General features: G+C 39.0%; 3 protein-coding genes across 3 annotated transcripts; 2 read left to right on the top strand and 1 right to left on the bottom strand.

Moving 5' to 3' along the window:
* The first annotated feature begins 544 nt into the window (after nucleotides 1-544).
* On the top strand, nucleotides 545-5000 carry ift20 (intraflagellar transport 20 homolog (Chlamydomonas)). Its single transcript, XM_034239903.1, has 5 exons — nucleotides 545-638; nucleotides 2701-2838; nucleotides 2943-3028; nucleotides 3168-3271; nucleotides 4291-5000. Exons 2-5 carry the CDS (start codon nucleotides 2712-2714, stop codon nucleotides 4370-4372), a joined length of 399 nt encoding a protein of 132 aa, XP_034095794.1. The 5' UTR covers nucleotides 545-638; nucleotides 2701-2711; the 3' UTR covers nucleotides 4373-5000.
* Nucleotides 5001-8118: 3118 nt separating this feature from the next.
* Nucleotides 8119-11379, top strand: LOC117562174 (piggyBac transposable element-derived protein 4-like). Its single transcript, XM_034240007.1, has 3 exons — nucleotides 8119-8570; nucleotides 9010-9184; nucleotides 9570-11379. The coding sequence occupies exons 2-3, from the start codon at nucleotides 9045-9047 to the stop codon at nucleotides 11272-11274; spliced, it is 1845 nt and encodes a 614-aa protein (XP_034095898.1). The 5' UTR covers nucleotides 8119-8570; nucleotides 9010-9044; the 3' UTR covers nucleotides 11275-11379.
* A 977-nt stretch (nucleotides 11380-12356) lies between these two features.
* Nucleotides 12357-18971, bottom strand: lyrm9 (LYR motif containing 9). The gene is made up of 4 exons (XM_034240008.1): nucleotides 18893-18971; nucleotides 14916-15057; nucleotides 12682-12774; nucleotides 12357-12595 (listed from the first exon to the last, which is right to left on the bottom strand). Exons 2-4 carry the CDS (start codon nucleotides 15033-15035, stop codon nucleotides 12578-12580), a joined length of 231 nt encoding a protein of 76 aa, XP_034095899.1. The 5' UTR covers nucleotides 15036-15057; nucleotides 18893-18971; the 3' UTR covers nucleotides 12357-12577.
* Between the last annotated feature and the right edge of the window lie 2563 nt (nucleotides 18972-21534).

The raw sequence follows: 21534 nt of genomic DNA, 5'->3' as shown, positions 1-21534 counted from the left end.
AAGCTGTTTGCTGCCAGTGCCTACAAATACTTCAAATTGTACAAAATTAGTACTAGTGGCACTTAATTCACACTGTAAATCATATGAAGTAAAAAGGGCAATAGATGTCTCAAAACAAAGAGGCTTACATGCTTCTGATAATTAATGCATGCATGAAATAAAATGCCAGGCAAAAAGGCTATCTATTATACATTTAGTAATTTCGGTCCATTCTACAGTACACACTTAACATCTCTGCAGTTTAAATATTAGACTAAATCAGTTTTATACAGTCGTTTTATTACCTACATTACGGTAAGATCTAATTTCCGTCTTACTTTCAAAGTAAAAGCTCTTTGTCATTTTTACGTTAAAAAAATATCACATATTTGTATTGTAAATGAACAATGTTCACCAGACATAGACTGTCTGATCACTGCCAATAATTGAACAATGTTAAGCAACCAACGACACGCATACACACACACACACACACACACACACACACACACACACACACACACACACACACAAACACCCTGGCAGCAGCAGCATTTGGTTTCCTTGGCAGCGGGACGAGGAGGAGCCAATGGTGAACTGCTATGCCACATCGCACAACACAGAGCCATCTACGGTCACGGTGATAACGGTTTAATAAGGTAAAACAACGAGTTTTCTGTCCCCAATAAGATACATGCGGTATAATATAACATCAGCTTTCTAGGGAACTCAATGAGGTTAGCGTGTGGGGTTTTCAGCCCTTATCCAATTAGCTTTTGTGAACAGGCTAGCGAAATGTAGCTAACTAGCTGAGATGATTTAACTTACATTAGGGTAGATAACGTTAAAGGCATAGGCAGGCATGCCACTGGGAAGAAACACCTAACATTATATTAACCGTTCTATCTATTTTACACTCTGTCCACTCATCAGACTCTTTTTAATTGTGTGAAGTTAACGTTAAATATGTAAGTCAAACCAAACACATGATTCACGGTTAGCTAACAGAGGTTAACGTTCAATACCAACCAGATAACTTGCGATACATGCAAAGTTATCTAACGTTAAACTATAACTCAGTACCTACCAACTTAACTCTAATACTTAGCGTAACGCTTCTGTGAATATGGTTACATGCAAACATACACTGCCAATAAGTGTAAAGAGAGCTGCCTTAGTTGCCATATGGTGTTTTTTGTTTTGTTATTCAAATCTTAATATAAGAAAAAAGCATTTCAGCCGTGTACTCAACCACTCAATATACTAAATAATCAAATAATGATAATACAAAAATAAAATAGGCACAAATAAACTTCATAAATATCAACACATTAGAAATAAATATACATTATTCTTAAATGATTGTATCATACAATTGGACAGGTTCATCACTTGTTTTAGTATTGAATAGTCTTAAAGTATTCTTTATAAAGAATTGGTGGTCATTTTTGTTATTTTTCATTTATGTAGGAAGGATGTACCATATATGATTAACAAGTTTACCATTTAATTCAATATAAAATGTTTATTGTTTTATTGCACTTCTACAATATATTTACAGAAAATAACATATTTATATTATTTCCAGAAAGTAGGTGAATGTAAACAGTGCGAGAGCAATTCCACTGACATGTTTATCACAAATAAGCTTTGTCTTACTGTGAGAAGTATAGCACATCCTCCCCAATGCACACACTGTATAATTAAGATCTACACGTATTACACCCATACACACACATCAATACCACCAAAACCAATGTATTAGTTTAAAGGTACAATCTAGGTATTTTAAATAAGATTGTATGAGATACCTATTCATAGATGAGCATTTAGAGAAACGGACAGCAACATAGATATTGCCACGTTGTTATTGCTGGATAGAAAACCTCTTGTCAGCACTTTGTTATCAATCTCATTTGGTTTCATTGTAAAGGTAACGTTATCTAACAGACATTTTTTACTGTACCTCCCTTCAAAAGTCTGGAATCCCCTCCAACAAAAGCTTGATAGTGTTTATTCCGATGGTTGAGAGGATTAGTCTTTATTTTGAAATGGCCTTTCACGCTTTTAGGTTGTAGAAAGTCCTCTTTAAATTGATATTATTTTGTATGAAGGGTACATGGATAACAAGACGCTAAGCAACAGTTCAGTAAGAATAGAGGAAGCTGGAAGCTTTTCATTCACATGTGTGCAGATTAAAACAGCAGAACATTCCTGCCTAGATCATTTTGACCTGGATCAGGGAACAGCTGACAATCTACAATTTAAAACATCTTCATTCTAAACACTGTTAAGACTACATGGGGCCCAATACATAAGTGGCAAAGCCAATATTTAGAGCCAAGTTGCACTGTTGAGATTTAACACTTATAGAGGGTCACATATTTTTGTAATAGATAGACCATTTTAAATCTAAGTAATATCCCCTGTCATACAACACTGTGAAGTTGGAGTTTGAATAACGTATTCATTCTTCTTTTACGACAAAACTGTTTTACATGTGTAATTCATTTTGTTTCTGCAATACATCGTTTTTGTATCTGTTTAGAAAGTTATTTTCTAAGGGAAAAAGGAAAATACCAACATAGCATGTCGTTTCAAACATTGGAAGAGCAAAAGAGAGAAAATAGGGCGTTTCACCTGCTGGCCTACAATTCATATTTAAACTGTCTCAGTTGTCACGTTCTTCTAACCTCATTCTTCATGTCTCCTTTGTGACAGGCCCTGTGGCCATGGCTAAAGACCCGTTAGCCGAGGCAGGCTTTTATTTTGACGAACTCAACAAGCTGCGGGTACTGGAGCCTGATGTCAGCCAGAAAACCTCCGAGCTCAAGGAAGAGTGTAAAGAGTTTGTGGACAGTAAGCATTGAATATTTTTGAAAGGTTGATTATGCTGTGTGTGCCTTTCCCTTCCAACATACACAGGTCCTACAGGATGTGTAAATATGTGTCCTCCTTTGCAGAAATCGGCCAGTTTCAGAAGATAGTAGGCGGTCTTATTGAGCTGGTGGATGAATTGGCAAAAGAAGCGGAGACAGAAAAGATGAAGGTAAGATTAGGGTTAGCTCATTTTGAAATTCCAGGAGGATGTTACACTCTCCTGAAACCCATCTCAGGTATTCTGTACAGTATGTGCTTCTGATTGATTTTGAGATTATTAATTATCAGCCCATCTATTTCTCCTCTAGGCTATTGGAGCCAGAAACCTGCTGAAGTCAGTGGCAAAGCAAAGAGAAGCTCAACAGCAGCAGCTGCAGGCTCTCATAGCCGAGAAAAAGATGCAACTCGAGAGGTAGTGTGTGTGTGTGTGTGGTGTGTGTGTGTGTGTGGTGTGTGTGTGTGTGTGTGTGTGTGTGTGTGTGTGTGTGTGTGTGTGTGTGTGTGTGTGTGTGTGTGTGTGTGTGTGTGTGTTGTGTGTGTGTGTGTGTGTGTGTGTGTGTGTGTGTGTGTGTGTGTGTGTGTGTGTGTGTGTGTGTGTGTGTGTGTGTGTGTTGTGTGTGTGTGTGTGTGTGTGTGTGTGTGTGTGTGTGTGTGTGTGTGTGTGTGTGTGTGTGTGTGTGTGTGTGTGTGTGTGGTGCAGGAATAAGTCCTTAAACCCAAAGATGGAAGCATAGCAAGTGTTTCGGTCAATTCTTATTATTTGTTATTGTTTCTTGTTAGATGCCTGGAATAAGGCTGTGGTTAATACAAGCTTACAACAATTTCAAGTTTTGTTTGATGAAATAAGTAATAGTCTGTAAACATCCCACTCATTCACTTTTGAAGCTTCTATTTGTCTTAAAAACAGCAGTTGCCAACAAGATGCTAAAGTAAGACTGCTAGGGGCGGCAGTAGCTCAGACTGTAAAAAAAGGTTTTGCTTGGGAACTGAAGGGTCGCCGGTTAAAGTCACGATGATCAAAACATTACAAAAATAAAGGAGAAAATAGTTAAACATCTAACCGTCATCACGCCAAACATTAGCGCCTTTAGCTTAGCGGTGCGGATGTGAAGTCAGGCGATGGTTACTTAGTTTGTTTAAAGCCAAACGTTAGTTTTTTATTTCCATTTACTAATACAAAAGTGTTGTTAATATGTGAATACCCTGCTGAGTACATTATAGCTATAGGCATCAGCAATACATTCATATTGAACATCTGTTAAGATATCTTGTGATGTTTTGAACTTCATAAAACTACCATTGGAAAAGAAACTCATTAGAAGAGTTTTACTGCATCAGGGTTTTTTAACATTAAACACGCAAAGAGATAAACAGATTTTTGTTTTCATTACTCCGTTATTTGGTTACAGAGAGTTTTCTGTTGTGTTTCAGATATCGTATCGAGTACGAAGCTCTGTCCAAAGTGGAGTCGGAGCAGAACGAGTTCATCGACCAGTTCATCCTGCAGAAGTGACCATGTGACTCCACGTTTCCACAGTGCCTGTCCGGTTATCTCTGGGTGATGGTGCCCACTTCAGAGAATAACTCTGCTGCAACTGTTTTTCTGAAGCAATCCCAAAGCTCCAACACCACTCTGAAACATCTCCTCCTCCCTGACATGCATGTGTGTGAAGCAGGTGTGATGATGTAAGCTTGAATATTTATTGGAGCGGTAAGTGTTCACACCAAATGTCTCGACATCTCAAACCAACATGAAAGAACACAGAGCTATTTATACAAAGAAAAATAATTTATACTGAAGAATTATTCTATATATCGAGATGAACTCATTTTTGTATCAATTTAAATATGGCATGTGCATGCATCTGTAAATATGTTTAATTTCATATTGTGTTTTGTGATGTTCTTTTTCTGGTACAGCCAGTCATGGGCACAGCACATGAGAAATACATCGCCCTCTTTTTCTAATTCTTAATTTCTATGTGTGTCTTTCATGTATTCAATTAGATGACGAAGGGTTATACTTGAATAAGTACTGTATTATATTAGACAACAAAAGGTGTCATCATTTGTGCTGTCAACACGTACATCTTAGGGTCTTGCTATTATGTTTTGTTTCAATAAAATGAGTTGATATCCTTTTTGTTGCACTGTTGGATTCTCTTTAATGAGACTTAGGTCAACGTTTTCAGAATTGAGAACAATTAAAAAAGCAGGTTGAAAGTAGAACAAATATGAAGTTAGAGTACCATCTTTTTTTGAGTATTGTTCGCATCACACCATGTTTATCAGATAGTTTATCATCTCACGTTCTGTGTAGAATGGTTCTGTTTGAGACGACATTACAAGAAAATGTGCTGCAACAGTTCCTCTCAAAGTACTGGCTGCAACTCCCTCCAGCGTGGTTGTATTCCTCAGTAATTATTTTGAATCTGCCAGTTTTCATTTATTCTTGTTTCTTCACTTAGTTACTGCATCTTAACCCTGTGAAGCCCAAATATAGAAAAACATTTGTTGACCTTTCAGATGTTGTTGTAGGGAGCCTATGGAATAGAAATGAAAGAGTTTTCACATTTTTAAGGAAATGTTTTAATATTGCAACGTTGGTCTTGGTGGGAGCAGAATTCCTGTATTTCTACTCGCATTGTCTGAATACACATGTTGAATAACTACGGGTTGATTTGCAGGATTGATTGCCCTATATCAGTATAGCATGAATAATAATCACTCATATTTTTTATCAATAGTCATTTATTAAATATGAATACAATGGTAGTCCCAAAAACAGTTCCTGTCGTCAGAAAAGCACAGACGGACGTCACACTTGTGTTTGTGTACCCTTTACTGCAGTGTCTGCCGCGTCCTCTCTCTGTCTACACTAGAAAATGTACCATTAGGTCCTTGCGTACATCCAGTGGAGGTTGTGATCTCTTGGATGGACTCCCATCACCTGAGGATGGTCTCTTCTGAGCATTCAACGGGCTCCTTGATGTCACCGTCGGTGCTGGGATCCCCTTGCCTGAAGATGGTCGTCCTCTCTTGGGTGTTTTCAGAGGAGTTGTGTTCACCTGATTAGAACAGAATCAATCAAGATACATGTCAAAAATACATTAGGATACAAGTCAAAAATATTACAAACGGCAAAAAGCAGAAATGCATTCTTACCAGGATGAGAGAGGATGCTAGATCTGTCTGAAACTGTCTCCTGGTCAGGATCTCCTGCTTTGCCATCTTTAGAGCTCTGCAGTCCCGCTTGTAGAGGAGCCAGGAGTTGATCACAGCAAGGATGACGGTGTGCCAGAAGATGTACACGTTCCGGCGTCGGGACTTCATGGGTCTGGTCCAGCAAAGGATGACACAAGTGTGCCCGCTCTGCAGTCATACCATTTGACAGCACAGATGTTGTGGTTGGCCTCCACTCGGATGTCAAAGCTTCCTCTCCCTTTTTCCTTCAAGCTCTTCTCCTCTTCAAGTTTACAGTTGGGTAAGCGCACCTGCCTGGCTGTTCCCATAATGAATCCCCGATCAAGAAGCTTCACTACCAATGGGACACAGGTGAAGTAGTTATCTGCGTAGATCTTGTAGTTCTGACCTTCTGGAAGCGTGGAGGCAAGCTTCATCACAACATCACCAGACAATCCAAGTTCAGACTTGGCTCGTATCCCATTGACTCTGCCTTGGTACACATCAAAGTCACAGATCAATCCAGAGATTACAGTTCTCACCAACTTTCTCCGTTTTGGATGGCATCACATCCTGCACACTGAATCGAGGACCTCTCTTTGCTGGTGGCATTCTGAAATGGAAAAAGAAATGTATAAATATGTATCAATAAAACATATGCTTATTATATTGTATTAGATTACCTGAAGGAATAGATAGGGTGGTGGAACAAGTGTTCATTCTGTCTGGCTTAGCCTATTATCATACTAAAAGGAATGCATGCACCACCCCCTTCCAGGTGTCCCGATGCAACAAGCATCTGAATCCTATTTACATTGCACACTTGAGTCACACAATACTACCTGGCTTAGCCTATTATCATAATAAAAGGAATACCTACACCCATACATGCAGGTAAACCAGTTCAACAAGTCACACAATGCTGTCTGGCTCATGATAACAGGCTGATTATCATACTAAAAGGGATCCATCCAAGTGTCCCAACACATTTCAGAAACTGTTTCTACCAGAACCAGAGTTAAATGTAATTTTGTAACTAATTAACTGATAAGATACAAGTAGTTTAAAATATTGCTACAGTTACATACTTTTATCAGAAATAATGTATTCATTTATTCAATTCTGGTCTTAATTCAAAATCTTAACAGAGGACACATTTAGAACTTAGTTATTGTGAATTATCAACGACATTATATTTCTATTAGTGTTTTATTTCCATATGTGAACAAATTCGATGAATGTATTCCACAATAACTAAATATGTACATGTTCTATACATTGTAATAATCACCAAATCAATTCTTACTTGAATCTGACAAATCCAGTCCAATAAAACAAAGACATGTTGCTCGTTTGAAGATTCGGAATTTGTGTGAGTGTATGCTCCAGAGGGCAGGACCTATAAACACATTTACTACCCAATAGCATTGTGAGGCTGAACAAAATGACCTGTTGACTATGTAAATGTAGTCTTTAAAAAAAATACATTTGCTGACTTTTTTAGGATAGCAGAGTAATGTTGTAAAATTACAACAGTGGGCCTTACATGGTTAAAGTTGTACTGCAACTACATTGCCTGCAGCGAAATGACTATATATACATTCAATCAGGAGAGACATGTTTTGATGTAACAATATATGTATTGCCAAGAATACACAGATGAATGTGAATGAGAGGCGAAGTCCCTGCCTTTCCGGTGGACCTCCATGGGACCTTATTTCGGGAAAAGTATGAAGTAAGAAGCCAATGGCGAGATAAAGATTATCTTTCGATCCCGTTTTAATTATGCCACGAATTACACATATGATGTTTGACAATTTAAAAGATAATTTTGCAAAAAATGTGTCGTAAAACGGTGAAGTAACACTTTTTTTTGTGTTAAACCGCTCAATGAACTACATCTCCTGTCTGCACCACACACCAAGACGGCTGTCACGTAAGCACATTTCACTTCTTTCTTTCAGAATGAGGCGAAAAGTATTAAAGAGGTGAAAATCACTACAAGTGGAGTTAGTTGGTTCCGTAAGAGCCAGCGGACCGGGGACCGGAGCCATGCGGGACCGGGATTCTGGGATTTGTAGTCTTTCTAGTTGCGTATTTTTCATAGTCTTATATTTCAATAGTTTTATGACAAACTGAGAGTTTTTTGACATGGAAATGATTTGTTTAAGATTGAAAAACATCATATGTGTAATTCGTGGCATAATTCAAACGGGATCGAAAGATAAGTTTTGTCTCTCCATTGACTTCAATACATACTTTTTCCGAAATAAGGTCCCATGAGGTCCCCGGAAGGGGAGGGACTTTGCCTGTTTGAAAATGCGCTATGATTTGCTTGTAGGAATAGAGACGAAGGGATAGGTTTAGCTGGGGAGTGAACGCCCCCGATCGCTGATTGGGAGGGGTCAGAGTTGCGTCATCTCTGTTCCGGTCGCGGAGCCTCTCAATAGTTCCCGGAAGTTAGCAGCAAATACTAGCAGCGCAGTAGAGTTGCAGCATAATAGACCGTTTGTGATGAACTTTTACAGGTAAGACGTGTAAAGATTTAGATTGGATAATATCAGCACATCTGAATCCAATGAACATGTGCATTAATGCATGTTAGTGGATTATCCCCCACTAAATTAGTAGATTTAGGGGACGCTAACAGATTAGGCTACCGGATACAGTTAGCAACATACTATTTTACGTATTTAATCGTATATTTTCGATTATAGGGAGTATGATTCCGATAACCCAGGAATCGCTGGAACTGTAGCTTTCCCGCGGTACCTCTTGTGAGACTTTACCCAACTCACAGCAGCCAATAGCAGCTTGACTTTGTGTTACACTGTGTGGGATTGGTGGATTCGTGTGTCCGTCAAGGAAATCTCGGCTGGCAGCCATGTCGTCTGAAATGACCAATGGACACTCATGAAATCACTAAACCCACCAAGAAAAACATTTAACACACGTGTCTCCCATCAGTTTGTCTGTGTGTGGAAGAGAGAGGAGACAGAAACATGGCTAAAACCACTGTTGCCGCTGAGCTAGAGATACTTTTGGCTAGCAGTAGTGAAGATGATGGCGAATCAGAACCTGAAGGCTTTGACTCTTCGGAAGAAGAAGAATACTGGGACAACAAGGATCCATTTGAAGATGGGTAAGTGTAAATACAACAGTAATAGTGCACTTGCCATTTGTGAGATATACCGTGAAAATGAACTTTTTCTTGCGACCAAAAACCTCACCATTAGTCAACTTGTACTCTGTGTAAAAGTTATTTTGGTGTGTAAAAATGAGGTTACATGTGTAGATGACTAAGATAATCCTTTATTCGTCCTACAACGGAGACATTTACAGTGCATATAGACATGTTTTTGCCATCTATATTTTGTATCATACTGTTCTGTACAGATGAGACTTTGTCATAGATATATTTACGTGTGCCTGTGATTGTTTTTACCATACTGTTCTGTTCAGATGAAAGAGAGAGAGATCAATGAACTAGTAGTAATTATTGTCCTACATTTGAATTTGTTTTACAGGGAGGATTCACAGCAGCCAGAACCTCAATCGGTGCCTGCCACCATGTCAAGATTGACCGTAGATCAAGGACCAGCAAAGAGGACTCGTAGAGAACACGTACTTCCCACACAGCCAATAGCAGCCCATGTACCATCATCCCCACCTACACAGCAGCCATCGCCACTGTCTTGGAAGACAGACAAAGACCCCGACACTGCACCCCCTGTCCCCAGTTTCAAACCTGCTCGCACACCCGGGCCACAGCTCAGCTCCAGATGGAAATACAAACCCTTTGACCTGTTCAAACTTTTTTTCAGTGCACAAACAGTACAGACAATTTGTATCAACACAAACAAACAAGCTGCAAAGCAGATGGGAAATGGGAAAAAATACAAATGGATTGATTTGACTGTAGATGATTTTTATAAATACATGGGGCTGCTTCTATACATGGCCCTGCTGAAACTGGACACAGTATTGGATTACTGGAGGCAGGATCATTTTTTGTCAGTGCCTCTGCCAGCACAGGTCATGTCACGTGACAGATACAGGACAATATCCTGGAACCTGCATCTCAGCGACCCTGGTGAGGATGTCCAGAACGACAGCAAAAAGGGCACACCTGATCATGACAGACTGTTCCGATTGAAACCCCTCATGGACAGCATCAAGACTGCGTGTATGTCCTATTACCATCCCCATAAATACCTGGCTGTGGATGAGAGGAAGCTTGACTCCAAGGCCAAGACTGTAATTACCCTGTACATGAAGGCCAAACCTACTAAGTGGGGATTCAAGCTGTTCGCCTTAACCGACTCGAAGAATGGCTACACAGTAGACTTTTCCGTTTACACCGGCAAAAGCGACATCTGCTCCGGACATGGCCTGTCGTATGATGTGGTAATGTCGCTGGTGCATGCAGGTTACCTTGGGACAGGTTACCATATTTACATGGACAATTTTTACACCAGCCCGAAGCTGTTCACGGCTCTCCATGCCCTAAAGTTCGGTGCCTGTGGGACCTACAGAGAGAACTGCAAAGACTGCCCAAGGACACAGACTAACGCTCTAACAGCAAAATCCAAAAGAGGCTCCCTAAGATGGATCAGGGAGGGCCCCCTGGTATTTGTCAAATGGATGGACAACAGGGAAGTATCCGTCTGCTCCACCATCCATGAAGCATACTCTGGCAACACTGTGCAGAGAAAGCAGAAGCAGAGGGATGGCTCCTGGACCCAAGTAGAGACCCCCTGTCCCACACCTGTTACCGAGTACAACAAACACATGGGTGGAGTTCATCTGTCAGATCAGCTTATACACCACTACTCTGCAAAGCACAAAACCATGCGCTGGTACAGGAGCATATTTTATCATTTCCTGGACATTGCCACTACAAACAGCTACATTTTGTACAAGGAAATCTGTCTGTCACAAAAGAAAAAGCCCATGACACGCAGAGCATTCATGGGGGAGCTGAGTGCTGAGCTCTGTGGCAAGCCTCTCCATACACCGCCTGCCCGGGGACCTGCATCTCATCTTCCTGTGTGCATTGCTGATGTCAAGGCATCAGGCATCAGCCGAAAGGCCACCACAGGACGCAGGAGATGCGAACACTGCCACAGCCAAGGCATGAGAAAAGACACACCTTGGAAGTGCAAGCAGTGTGATGTGGCCCTTTGTCTCTTACTGGACCGCAACTGCTTTGAGGCATGGCATGAGGACTGAATCGGAATGAGTGTTTTTATAAATAGTTGAGAATAAAGTTCTGATGTATTGCATCAATTTTTGCAGTGTTTTTTTACATCTAGAATAAATTGTTGGTTAAAAAAAGTTCTAATGCTCAATTTGTATTTGTACACATCACATGAATCTTGTGTATGTAATATGAAGGCATTAATCAGTCCTAATGTATCTCAGGTCCTGCTTTGGTGAAAGTAGAGTGATACATTTTTATAAGTTTCATTTTAGACATGAATTGGTCTTTATATTACACTACTTTTTTTTTAACCTAAGACTTTGATAAACCACCAAAACATTTGGATGACTCGCGTAAATCTGTTTTGAAGATTTCCAAAAATCAGGTGTCAATGTTCAGCTTTAGAGCTAATTATCTCATCACACAGCGCTCTAAGGTGAGTGACTTACATTTCTTGATATGTAATACATGGGGTGCCATTTTATAACGAGTACATTTTAAAAGGTGATTGGAGTCTTCTAAAATAATCAAGAACATATCTGTAGAATCCAGAGGGTTAATGTCGTTTCATCCAACATTGTGGAATTAGAGAAAAAGGAATAATTTGTTTTGCGGGATGGATGAAGTTAAATATTACACAATAAGGAAGAGAGCTATTTTTGAGACTTGGATCCGTTTAAGAACACACTACCTTCTTTTTTTTTGGGTTCAAAGCAATAAACACGTTCTCTAACCGAGGTAGAATTAGCCTTAAATATGTTAACAAGGCAGATAAGCTAGCTGTTTACACTAATCCTCAAATATCAGCAGATTTGTTTTTTTTTTAAACCGCCAAGAACTTCCTGGAACCGAGCCTACGTGAATTACGTGACGATCAAGCATTGTGAACTTCCGTTGGCTCTGAGGGGTGAGCGTAGTAAGATGGAAATATGTGAATGACAGGATATAAAGATGGTCTTCCTGATTGAACTTGCGCTAAGCTTCATTAAACTTTCATATTAATGTATTATTTCAGCTCAATGAATTCCTTTGTATTTACCCATATTGCACTATCTGCTCATTAAGTGTCAGTTCATGTCAAATGTCCACTCCATAAATAAGACAACTAAGCTATAGTTTAGAATGTATTTTATTGAAAAATAAATACATGATAGTCATTTCACTCCATAAATAGTATTTATACCTTTATTGATGAAGAATATTGATATCTTTCCATACAGTACAGATGTTGCATTATCATGGCTGTTGACACAATATCAACTCAAGACTCAGAAAAATGTCTCCATCTCTACGACGTGAAACCCCCCGGGACATAGTCATGGTTTTTGAGCCTCATTTGTTCTTGGAATACTGCAAATGAAAACGAGAATTAAAAATGAAAGTGTGTTTACAGTATTTGTACTTTATTTTGAAATTCAAAAGGCCTTTATTCTTACTTTTGTAAGAATCCAGTCGGCATCTACGACAGCTCTTTGGACGATCATTTGTACCCTCTCCTGGTCGTCTTCATCTGCGTGACTGGTGTAACCCTGGAAAACCAAAAACCAGGATGATGAAGTGCTTTGATGCTCACAATGAGGAAGCATTAAGCAGAAAGGGCTTCATCTTTCCAGGCTAGGAAAACCACACTTAACAGGTTTAAGGATGTGTCAATAACTAGAAGAATTCAATATAATGAGAGAATGGTATATTATGGAGAACAGGTCTTCTTCCTCATGTAGTGTTTACAGCAAGGTTCAGAAATATGTTTCACTTTGATTGTTTACAGAAAACAAGATCAGAATAGTAGTTTTTATAAATGATCAATTAATCAAGAAAACAGTCGCCAAATTAATTGACAATAAATAGTATTCTTTGTGGCAGCCTTAAGGACTTTTGGCACATGTGTCTGTCAACTACTGGTACCATTTTTGACTTTAAAGAGCATGTATGGAGGGAATCTGAATCACAGAATGAATACATGAATTCATTTTCTACTTTTGTAGCTCGCAAAGTGTGCATTCGTGTAGCGTCGGAATAATTGAAAATGTGAAACTCACTGGGATCATTTATATGAACTCGAACAGTGTGCCGATTAAACGCCCTGAGCAATAAAATACAACACAAACTTTTCTTTAGCATTCAAGTTGTGGCGTTTGTTGTGAACAACCATCACAACAGATTTCCTGGTTGAACTACACTGTTGTTGTGCCTTTGCAGCCGTTGCGGGGACCTTGCTATAGTGATGCGTTTCCGGATCACAGCACAATGTTTGGTAGCTTATACTGACAAGAAAACATTCACGGCAATCACTAATAGCTATCTTAATATCTGTTCATCATTATTTTACTTTTGGCTAAGAAAGCAGCAACTCAGGATTTTGGATGAGTGTCTCTGACTTTAGGACTGACAATAAACACCTTGGACAGTTTCAGATGTCAGATATAGCAAACCTGTGTACCATGTTTATGGGCAGTACAGATTTTTTAAAAGTTTATATGTGCATCTATATTGGCAGCTCAGCCACTAGTTTGAATGTTTATAAACCAACAACATAAAAAGTTACAAAATGACACATTGTAGCATAATAAGGCGTGTGTGTGTGTGTGTGTGTATATAATGACATTTAATGACAAGTCTCTCAATTCGGCAAGAGCTCTCTCAGACACCTTTGTGTTTTTTAGTCCGTGTTTTTTGTTTTAAAGTGACGGTTGTTGCATCAAGCTCACCGTTTTTACTTTCTTTAGACCACCACTCATACTATGATCTTCATCTGGGTGAGAAGTTTGTCCAGGACGTTGCAGGCACAGACGCTCAACAATGGCAAATTATTTGAAGCAACTAAATAACATTTATTTGGGCCAATTCAGTGAAGTTTGAACATTTCCCACAGCTCACCTGACGATCTCTCACGGAGCACTGGTGTGCTACGACACAGTGGATGAATATCACTGGTCTACAGTATGGAAGCGTATGCCAGTTGGCTAGGTTAAAATGGTCAGCTAAATGACATGTAATGTAATGGTCTAGTTGCCAGTATAGTGAACCTGGAAATGTATAGTCGGGGTCCCCAGCACATAGAAACTGACAGATGCTTACTTGCATATGTTGGGCAATTTGCACAATCAGCATAAGTTGCCTTCATTTAAATGAATGGCATTATATCCAATGTGGACAATGGTTATAAAATGAGTGGTTTTGGGGGTTATGGAGGATGCTGAATCCATTTCTGACATTATCTGGTTTGAAAATGGCAGTTATAACCAGAAAGTGGCCATATTTCTACTCTCGGTGGGCTGATTCTGACTACCATTAGTAGTATCGAACCATTGGAATTAGAGAGAAGAAAATGACAATTATTATCTCTAATAATTATCATCTTCAAATAAATAGGCAATCTGTCCAATTCAAATGAACCAGAGTCCACTAAATCTTCCAAATCGACCAAAGAATGTTGTAAAAATCAGCCCACAGAGTTAAAATATTGGTATTTTCTGGTTAAAACCGCAATTCTTAATATTGAAAATGTAAGCAATGGACTCGGCACCTCAATTTGCCTAATGTTAAACTTTGGTGTACTCGACATTTCCAGGTTCATTACAGGACTCTCAGCTGGCAACTTGACTATAATGTACAAGAACATTTCAAAAGCATGTATCTTGAAAGCAGTAGCTGCACATGGCGTCCTCACCTGTCTGATGGCGTGCCGGTAATGCTTCTGCATGGCTTCTGTGGGTAACTGCCTGCAGCACCGGAGGAGGTGTCGGTACAGCTGCACCGGTTTCAGCTCCGCTCCAACTAAAGGTAGCATTGTCCCTCCTTTGGTTAAGTTACTGTGGATACAAATGGTGACATTTGTTTTACCCTAGGTATAGACTTTCTGCATATTGGAACTGATTTGACCAACTCTGTATTCAATATGCTTCCCTTTATGTCCGTTGCATTTGGAACAGAACAAAATAAAAATCATGACATACATTTTTATTTCAGGATGTAAACATGCATCATGAATTTCCTGAAAGTTTGCAATTAAATATTATATACATTATTACTTTCTTTAATTTTGGATAATATTTTCTTATCTGCAATCAAAGTTGTTGACCAAAAGTGGACTGTATAGCAATTTCATAGAATTATAAAATACCGTTGTGATATTTTAGTTTATTCATTTAGTGGGAGTTCAGTTAAAGGTGGGGTATGTAATTCACTTCAGAAACACTTTGTTATATTCCATGGAATGCTCTTAACATCCCGATAGCAATGAATATCTTAAATGCTTTGACAACAAATACATACAAAAATGTCATCTGTGGAAGCCGTAGCGCTGTAAAAAGCACCACCAATCATCAATGAGGCCCCTGTTTGGTATTTTGAAGGGAAAAAAACGTATACATATACCTTATAGGTATGGCCCTACAATATATTATTCAAATATAGCATGATAGGTCTCCTTTAAATGACCTGGGGCCTCATTTATAAAGGGGTATACGCTCAAAAAAATGGCGTACCGCAGTTTCCACGCAATGTTTGCGATTTATAAAATACTAACTTGACGGGAAAACGTGCGGTCCTCCACGCAAACTCTAACCCATGCGTACGCACTAAGCACAACAACGGGAGAGACGAGAAACTGCGACACCGTTGGCAGAAGGAAGAATGGAGAGAAATATGTGAAAAATAATACCATAAATAAAATGTTACCTCTCATTTATCATGTATGAAGAATTCATTTTCAAACATTGATTAAACAAACGCCTGTTTGCGACTCCTCAGTGCACACAAAAACATAACTTGGAGAAATAAATAAATACGGATATGTTATTTAAAACCATCTCGAATATGTTGTGTTAATGTTATGAAATGTTTTCTCATAAATGATGCGGTAAACAGGAGGACAGAATTACGTCTAAACTGACGCTGTTTTGCATTTCTATAGGTTGTAGATACGAGCATGGTTTTATATACTATCATGTTTAATCGTGTTTTATGCCGTTTGCTAAGACTTGATAAGTCGTTCATAAAACACAGGAGGTATGGAAACTAAGAACATCATATATTTGGTAGATTTGGCAGCTGATATAACACAACACATTAGTTTTATTTCCTTTAACAGGTGGATATAGAGTTGCTGCGGTGGAGACGCTGCGCACAGCTGATAACTGGAACACAAACCACCAAATACAAAAATAAACATTAATTGACTCCACTCCGCAGGGATCCCCCGATACCTTCTTACAGTTGCTCATCATGGGGGGGTCTCCTGTCCCCGGTACAAACACACTGCCTGAGGAAGTATGTGTATTTTGTCATTAACTTTTTTCGGACCACTTATTTATTTATTTTGGTGACGATCCGACCTCCATGCTGCTACTCCGGTTCAAACTGCATCCACCAAACAATGTGATTTGTCTCGACCTCCCCAAAATAACCCAAATCTGACACGGTGTGAGATGTCTTTTTTAGCTGTTCTGTCGTCATTTCCTGCGATCTTCTTCATAAAGTCAGTCAGAATGAATGAATGGGCGTTTCTTTGACTATTTATAGGCAAATATGGGCGTTACGTGAATTTCGAGTCGATTGTGATTTATAAAGGGAGTAGTAGAAATCCAAAAAATAGGTAGGCCTACAGACATTTTCCGATTCACCAAACATTGCGTACCGGCGAGGAAAGTGCGTACAGCACTTCCTATGCCGGTTTCCCTTTATAAATCACAACCGACTCGAAATGCGGTGCAGCTTTTGCGGGCTTCACGTAACGCCCATATTTGCCTATAAATAGTCAAAGAAACGCCCATTCATTCATTCATTCTGACTGACTTTATGAAGAAGATCGCAGGAAATGACGACAGAACAGCTAAAAAAGACATCTCACACCGTGTCAGATTTTGGTTATTTTGGGGAGGTCGAGATAAATCACATTGTTTGGTGGATGCCATTTGAACCAGAGTAGCAGCATGGAGGTCGGATCGTCACCAAAATAAATAAATAAGTGGTCCGAAAAAGGTTAATGACAAAAATAATACACATAGCCTTCCTCAGGCAGTGTGTTTGTACCGGGGACAGGAGACACCCCCTTGATGAGAAACTGTAAGAAATGATCGGGGAATCCCTCCGGAGTGGAGTCATGACGACTGGATCTGAATTATGTTTTTGTATTTGGTGGTTTGTGTCCCAGACAGTTGTCGATCAGCTGTGCGCAGCGTCTCCACTGCAGCCTGTGCGTCTCAACCCCCCCCGCAGCAACCCTATATCCACCAGAGAGCGCACCGGTACTGGAGATCGTTGTTGTTAGCTTCTGGTGCTAGCGAGCTACGCTAACAGATATAAGGAGTTTTTTCAACAACAAAGTGGAGGAGAGTCCTCTCCTGTCAGACTGAGAGGCTCAGTGAGCTAAAGGACTCTCTCAGTGTTATCTCAGTGGGTCTCAAATGTTTTGGTTACCATTAATGTAAACAATTATTTCCGAGGCACACGTTTATATGATCATTATAGTTATAAAAAAATAAGAGAATAAATGAAAAACAGGTATGAAATACTATATGACAGTAAAAAAAAATAACGTTTAAAAGGGTGATTTGTAAAATATCCATAAAGAAAAAGTAAATCTGTCAACAGTTCTGTTTCATATGGGTGTTGAGAGAGGTATCCATAGATCTCTTCATTATGCTCTCAAAGTGCACCAGATTGATGCTTTTAACTTCAATATTTAAAAATAAATCTTCCCGGGGGAGCTTTCCCCCGGACCCCCCTATGTGAGGTCCACACACCACCTGTAAAAATAGCACTTTAACTACAGTATATGCCGTGAGCTGATTATCGAGCCTTCATTGTGACAGTCGCGGGTAGGCCTACACTGTATATATGCGTGGGGAGTGTTGCAGTAGAAAATTCCACTGAGCGACCGGTACATTAATGGGAAACCCTAAATGTTTGAGCACCCTCTATGAAACGTCAAGCTACCCCACAGCACCCCCAAAAGAAATCTCTGGCGCCGCCACTGAACCTGACTATTTGTGTTGGGGGGGCCCGACTTTTTTTTCTTCTCCAAAGCCCCCCTTTGGAGAAAAAATGACAGAAAAAGTTTGAGAACCACTGCATTTACACAACATATTCGAGGTGGTTTTAAATAACATATCCGTATTTATTTATTTCTCCAAGTTATGTTTTTGTGTGCACTGAGGAGTCTCAAACAGGCGTTTGTTTAATCATTTTAAGATTGGCTTTAATCAATGTTTGAAAATGAATTCTTCATATATGAGGTAACATTTTATTTATGGTATTATTTCCACACATTTCTCTCCATTCTTCCTTCTGCCAACGCGGTGTTGCAGTTTCTCGTCTCTCCCGTTGTTGTGCTTAGTGCGTACGCATGGGTTAGAGTTTGCGTGGAGGACCGCACGTTTTCCCGTCAAGTTAGTATTTTATAAATCGCAAACATTGCGTAGAAACTGGCGTACGCCATTTTTTGAGCGTATATCCCTTTATAAATGAGGCCCCTGAGCTGTTAGCTAGCTATCATTGCATTGGCTAGCTACACAGAGCTGCTGCATGTACACATTGCGCAGATAGAAAGCTAGCACACAATCCAGCAGACAGAGAGCCGTAGTGTTAGCACAGTGGCTAAATGAGCACCATCAACAAACTGTAAGGTCACGTTTATATACTTACGTTAGTTGTGATACATCCTGGCCGTTTCTCAATAACAAGTAAAACTGCTGCAGAGCAACTATTTCAAGTATACTACGTCATCGAGTGGCGCCGAAGGACTGTTTAAATGCATGTTAAATGCCACTCTATGACGTAGTATACTTGAAATAGTTGCTCTGCAGCATGTGTACTCGCGATTGAGAAACGGCCACTGTCTGCAGTGTTCAGTGTCTGCTGTCAGTGTCAGCAGGCACTTAAATCTTACATCTTAAATAACTGCTTCTTTTTACGGTTTTATGGCGGGTGGCAACCAGCATTAAAGGTGCATGACCGCCACCTGCTGTATTGGAGTGTGGACCAGAATTATCTACCCCCCAAAAATAAATAAATACAATTAAAATAGTCTTTGTTGACTCTGTTTGTCTTTAATAATATAATAGACCCAATGTATAATATGTATCTGACATTTTGGTTGTTCCACTCCAAGCTTCCTGATTTCTGTCTTTAGAGTTTCTCTTTCTTGTCTGTATTTGCCACAATACAGAGTGACATACTGTTTCCTCAACCTGGCAGTGTTCACATAATCCTGGTGGAGATTTTCCTACTAAACTGAGTGTTTTGTTCAGTCTAGTAGTGTGTCCTAATCTAAACCTTGTTAACAAATTATCCTCCTTGATGCTCAATTTCACTGTCCTGACAGATTGTTGACAGCAATTAATAAAGGGTTGGTCCTGTGTTTCCTGTGTCCCAATTGTGTTGCCACTCGTTAAAGACATTCCTTTTTGCTATTTATTTAGCTTCAGTTTTCATTATTTCATTCTTAATTACCTCCCTGGAGCTTTTTGGCCCTTGTTCTTATAATACATCCATGCCCGAATCACATTAGGGAATTAGCCACTGCACAGTCAGGGAAGTGTGCATTAAGTGTTCTTCTCCAAGAAAAAAAAAAGTCTTAACTTAATTAACTTCTTCTTCTACGGTCACGTCATACTTGCGCCCTCTGGTGTCTGATTTCTACATAAGTACCGCACCTGTAGCGCCTGACAGTTAAAATGTATTAAAGAACAATGTTGAGCTACTTGTGCTCAGTGGCAGCCGCCGTTCTAGAATAATGTAACTAGGGGGGCCGTGATGGGGCCAATCATTTAATCAGAGGGGCCCATTAAATGCAGGAAGGAGGATATTTAAAAATGTTTAGTACAAAGTCATAGCACATACAAAAACAGAAAATACAATTATTGGTGTTTGATTTAGTAACAGAGTTTGTGTCTGTCTGATTTAAGTTACCTTGGTCCAGGATACAGAACATTAAAAGAAGTTTGGGGTAATAAAAACATTATTTATGCAGCTAAATTCTGATTTATCTTATTTCTTAATATTTGCTTTTGGTCACAACATTTGTTTTAGTAACTTAGTTGCAACTTATTAAATGACATTACTGAAAAACAAAATCCCTGTTAACTTTGGCCCAGGTTACAGCACAGTAACTTAGTACTTTTACATGAATTGCATCATCATAGATTTATTCTTTTGGAGGGGGGCCACAGGGGGTCCAAGCTCCGTGTCACAGGGGCACTTGCCCCTGTTGGCCCACCCTATAACCGCCCATGCTTGTACTTTACTATTTCCGTTTCCTTCTACTTCATACTTTAATCAACTTAACTGTTACATTATTACTCCACCCGCCTACAATTAAATGAATAACAATCAGCACATACATAAGACTTTTGTAATACCTTGTATAAATTCACAATCTACCATTAATCCCAAGAGTAATTTGATTGTCTCCACATTTACCAGTTTATTAAAAATTAAAATGATACATAAATAATAATCAAATCAGAACGACTATGTACTATTTTGATATTATACATCCTGCATAATGAGTACTTTTACCTTTTATACTAGTATATTTTGATGCTACTGGTCTTATAATTTAAACAATTTCATAATTTTCATGTTTGAAAGGTTTTTGTATATGGAAATTGTCTGCAAAGGTTACAATTCATAAAGTTCCCTCCAGAGGAAAAACGCTTTTTTAACATTAAAGCATAATATAACATAGTAATGACGAGTCATAACTGTTTTAGGACTGTGATAATCAACGAGGACAATAAACAATGAAAGTATATTTTAAAAGAAGAAAATAAACTGTAAGATGGATGTACAAGATAGAGTGTCACACTTTGTTTGTTTTTGTTTGTTTAAGGGATAAGTCACAATTAAGTTAGCTTATTTTGCTCACTGTCACAAATAAGTCTCTCCCAACATACTCATCATCAAAAAGTGTCACTCCTTCATCAGATCATTGTTCGTTAAAATAATATTTAGTTGTAAAATTAGTGGCATTTGGATTGCGGTTAAAGTAAATGTACCAAATACAAAATCTGATTGCCGTTGAAATTAAAATAGTAATGTGCAGAACGTTTCGAGTTACATTTCCAGGGACAAATGAACAAATACATACAAATATTTTTGGGGGGATTTTTATTATAATTAAGAATTAATTAATTATGATTTACCATATGAAAAATAAAGCAAATACATTTAAAATCAAAAAACATAAACATAGAAATTGATAACATTACATTGCAATATGAATAAATACACCTAAATGAGCAGTTTGGAGTGCTTTAATGAACCAATCTGCATATTTCTTGGAC

Source organism: Gymnodraco acuticeps, unplaced genomic scaffold (assembly GCF_902827175.1).
Source record: "Gymnodraco acuticeps unplaced genomic scaffold, fGymAcu1.1, whole genome shotgun sequence".
NCBI classification, from domain to species: domain Eukaryota; kingdom Metazoa; phylum Chordata; class Actinopteri; order Perciformes; family Bathydraconidae; genus Gymnodraco; species Gymnodraco acuticeps.
This window is presented reverse-complemented; position numbering and strand designations above follow the sequence as displayed.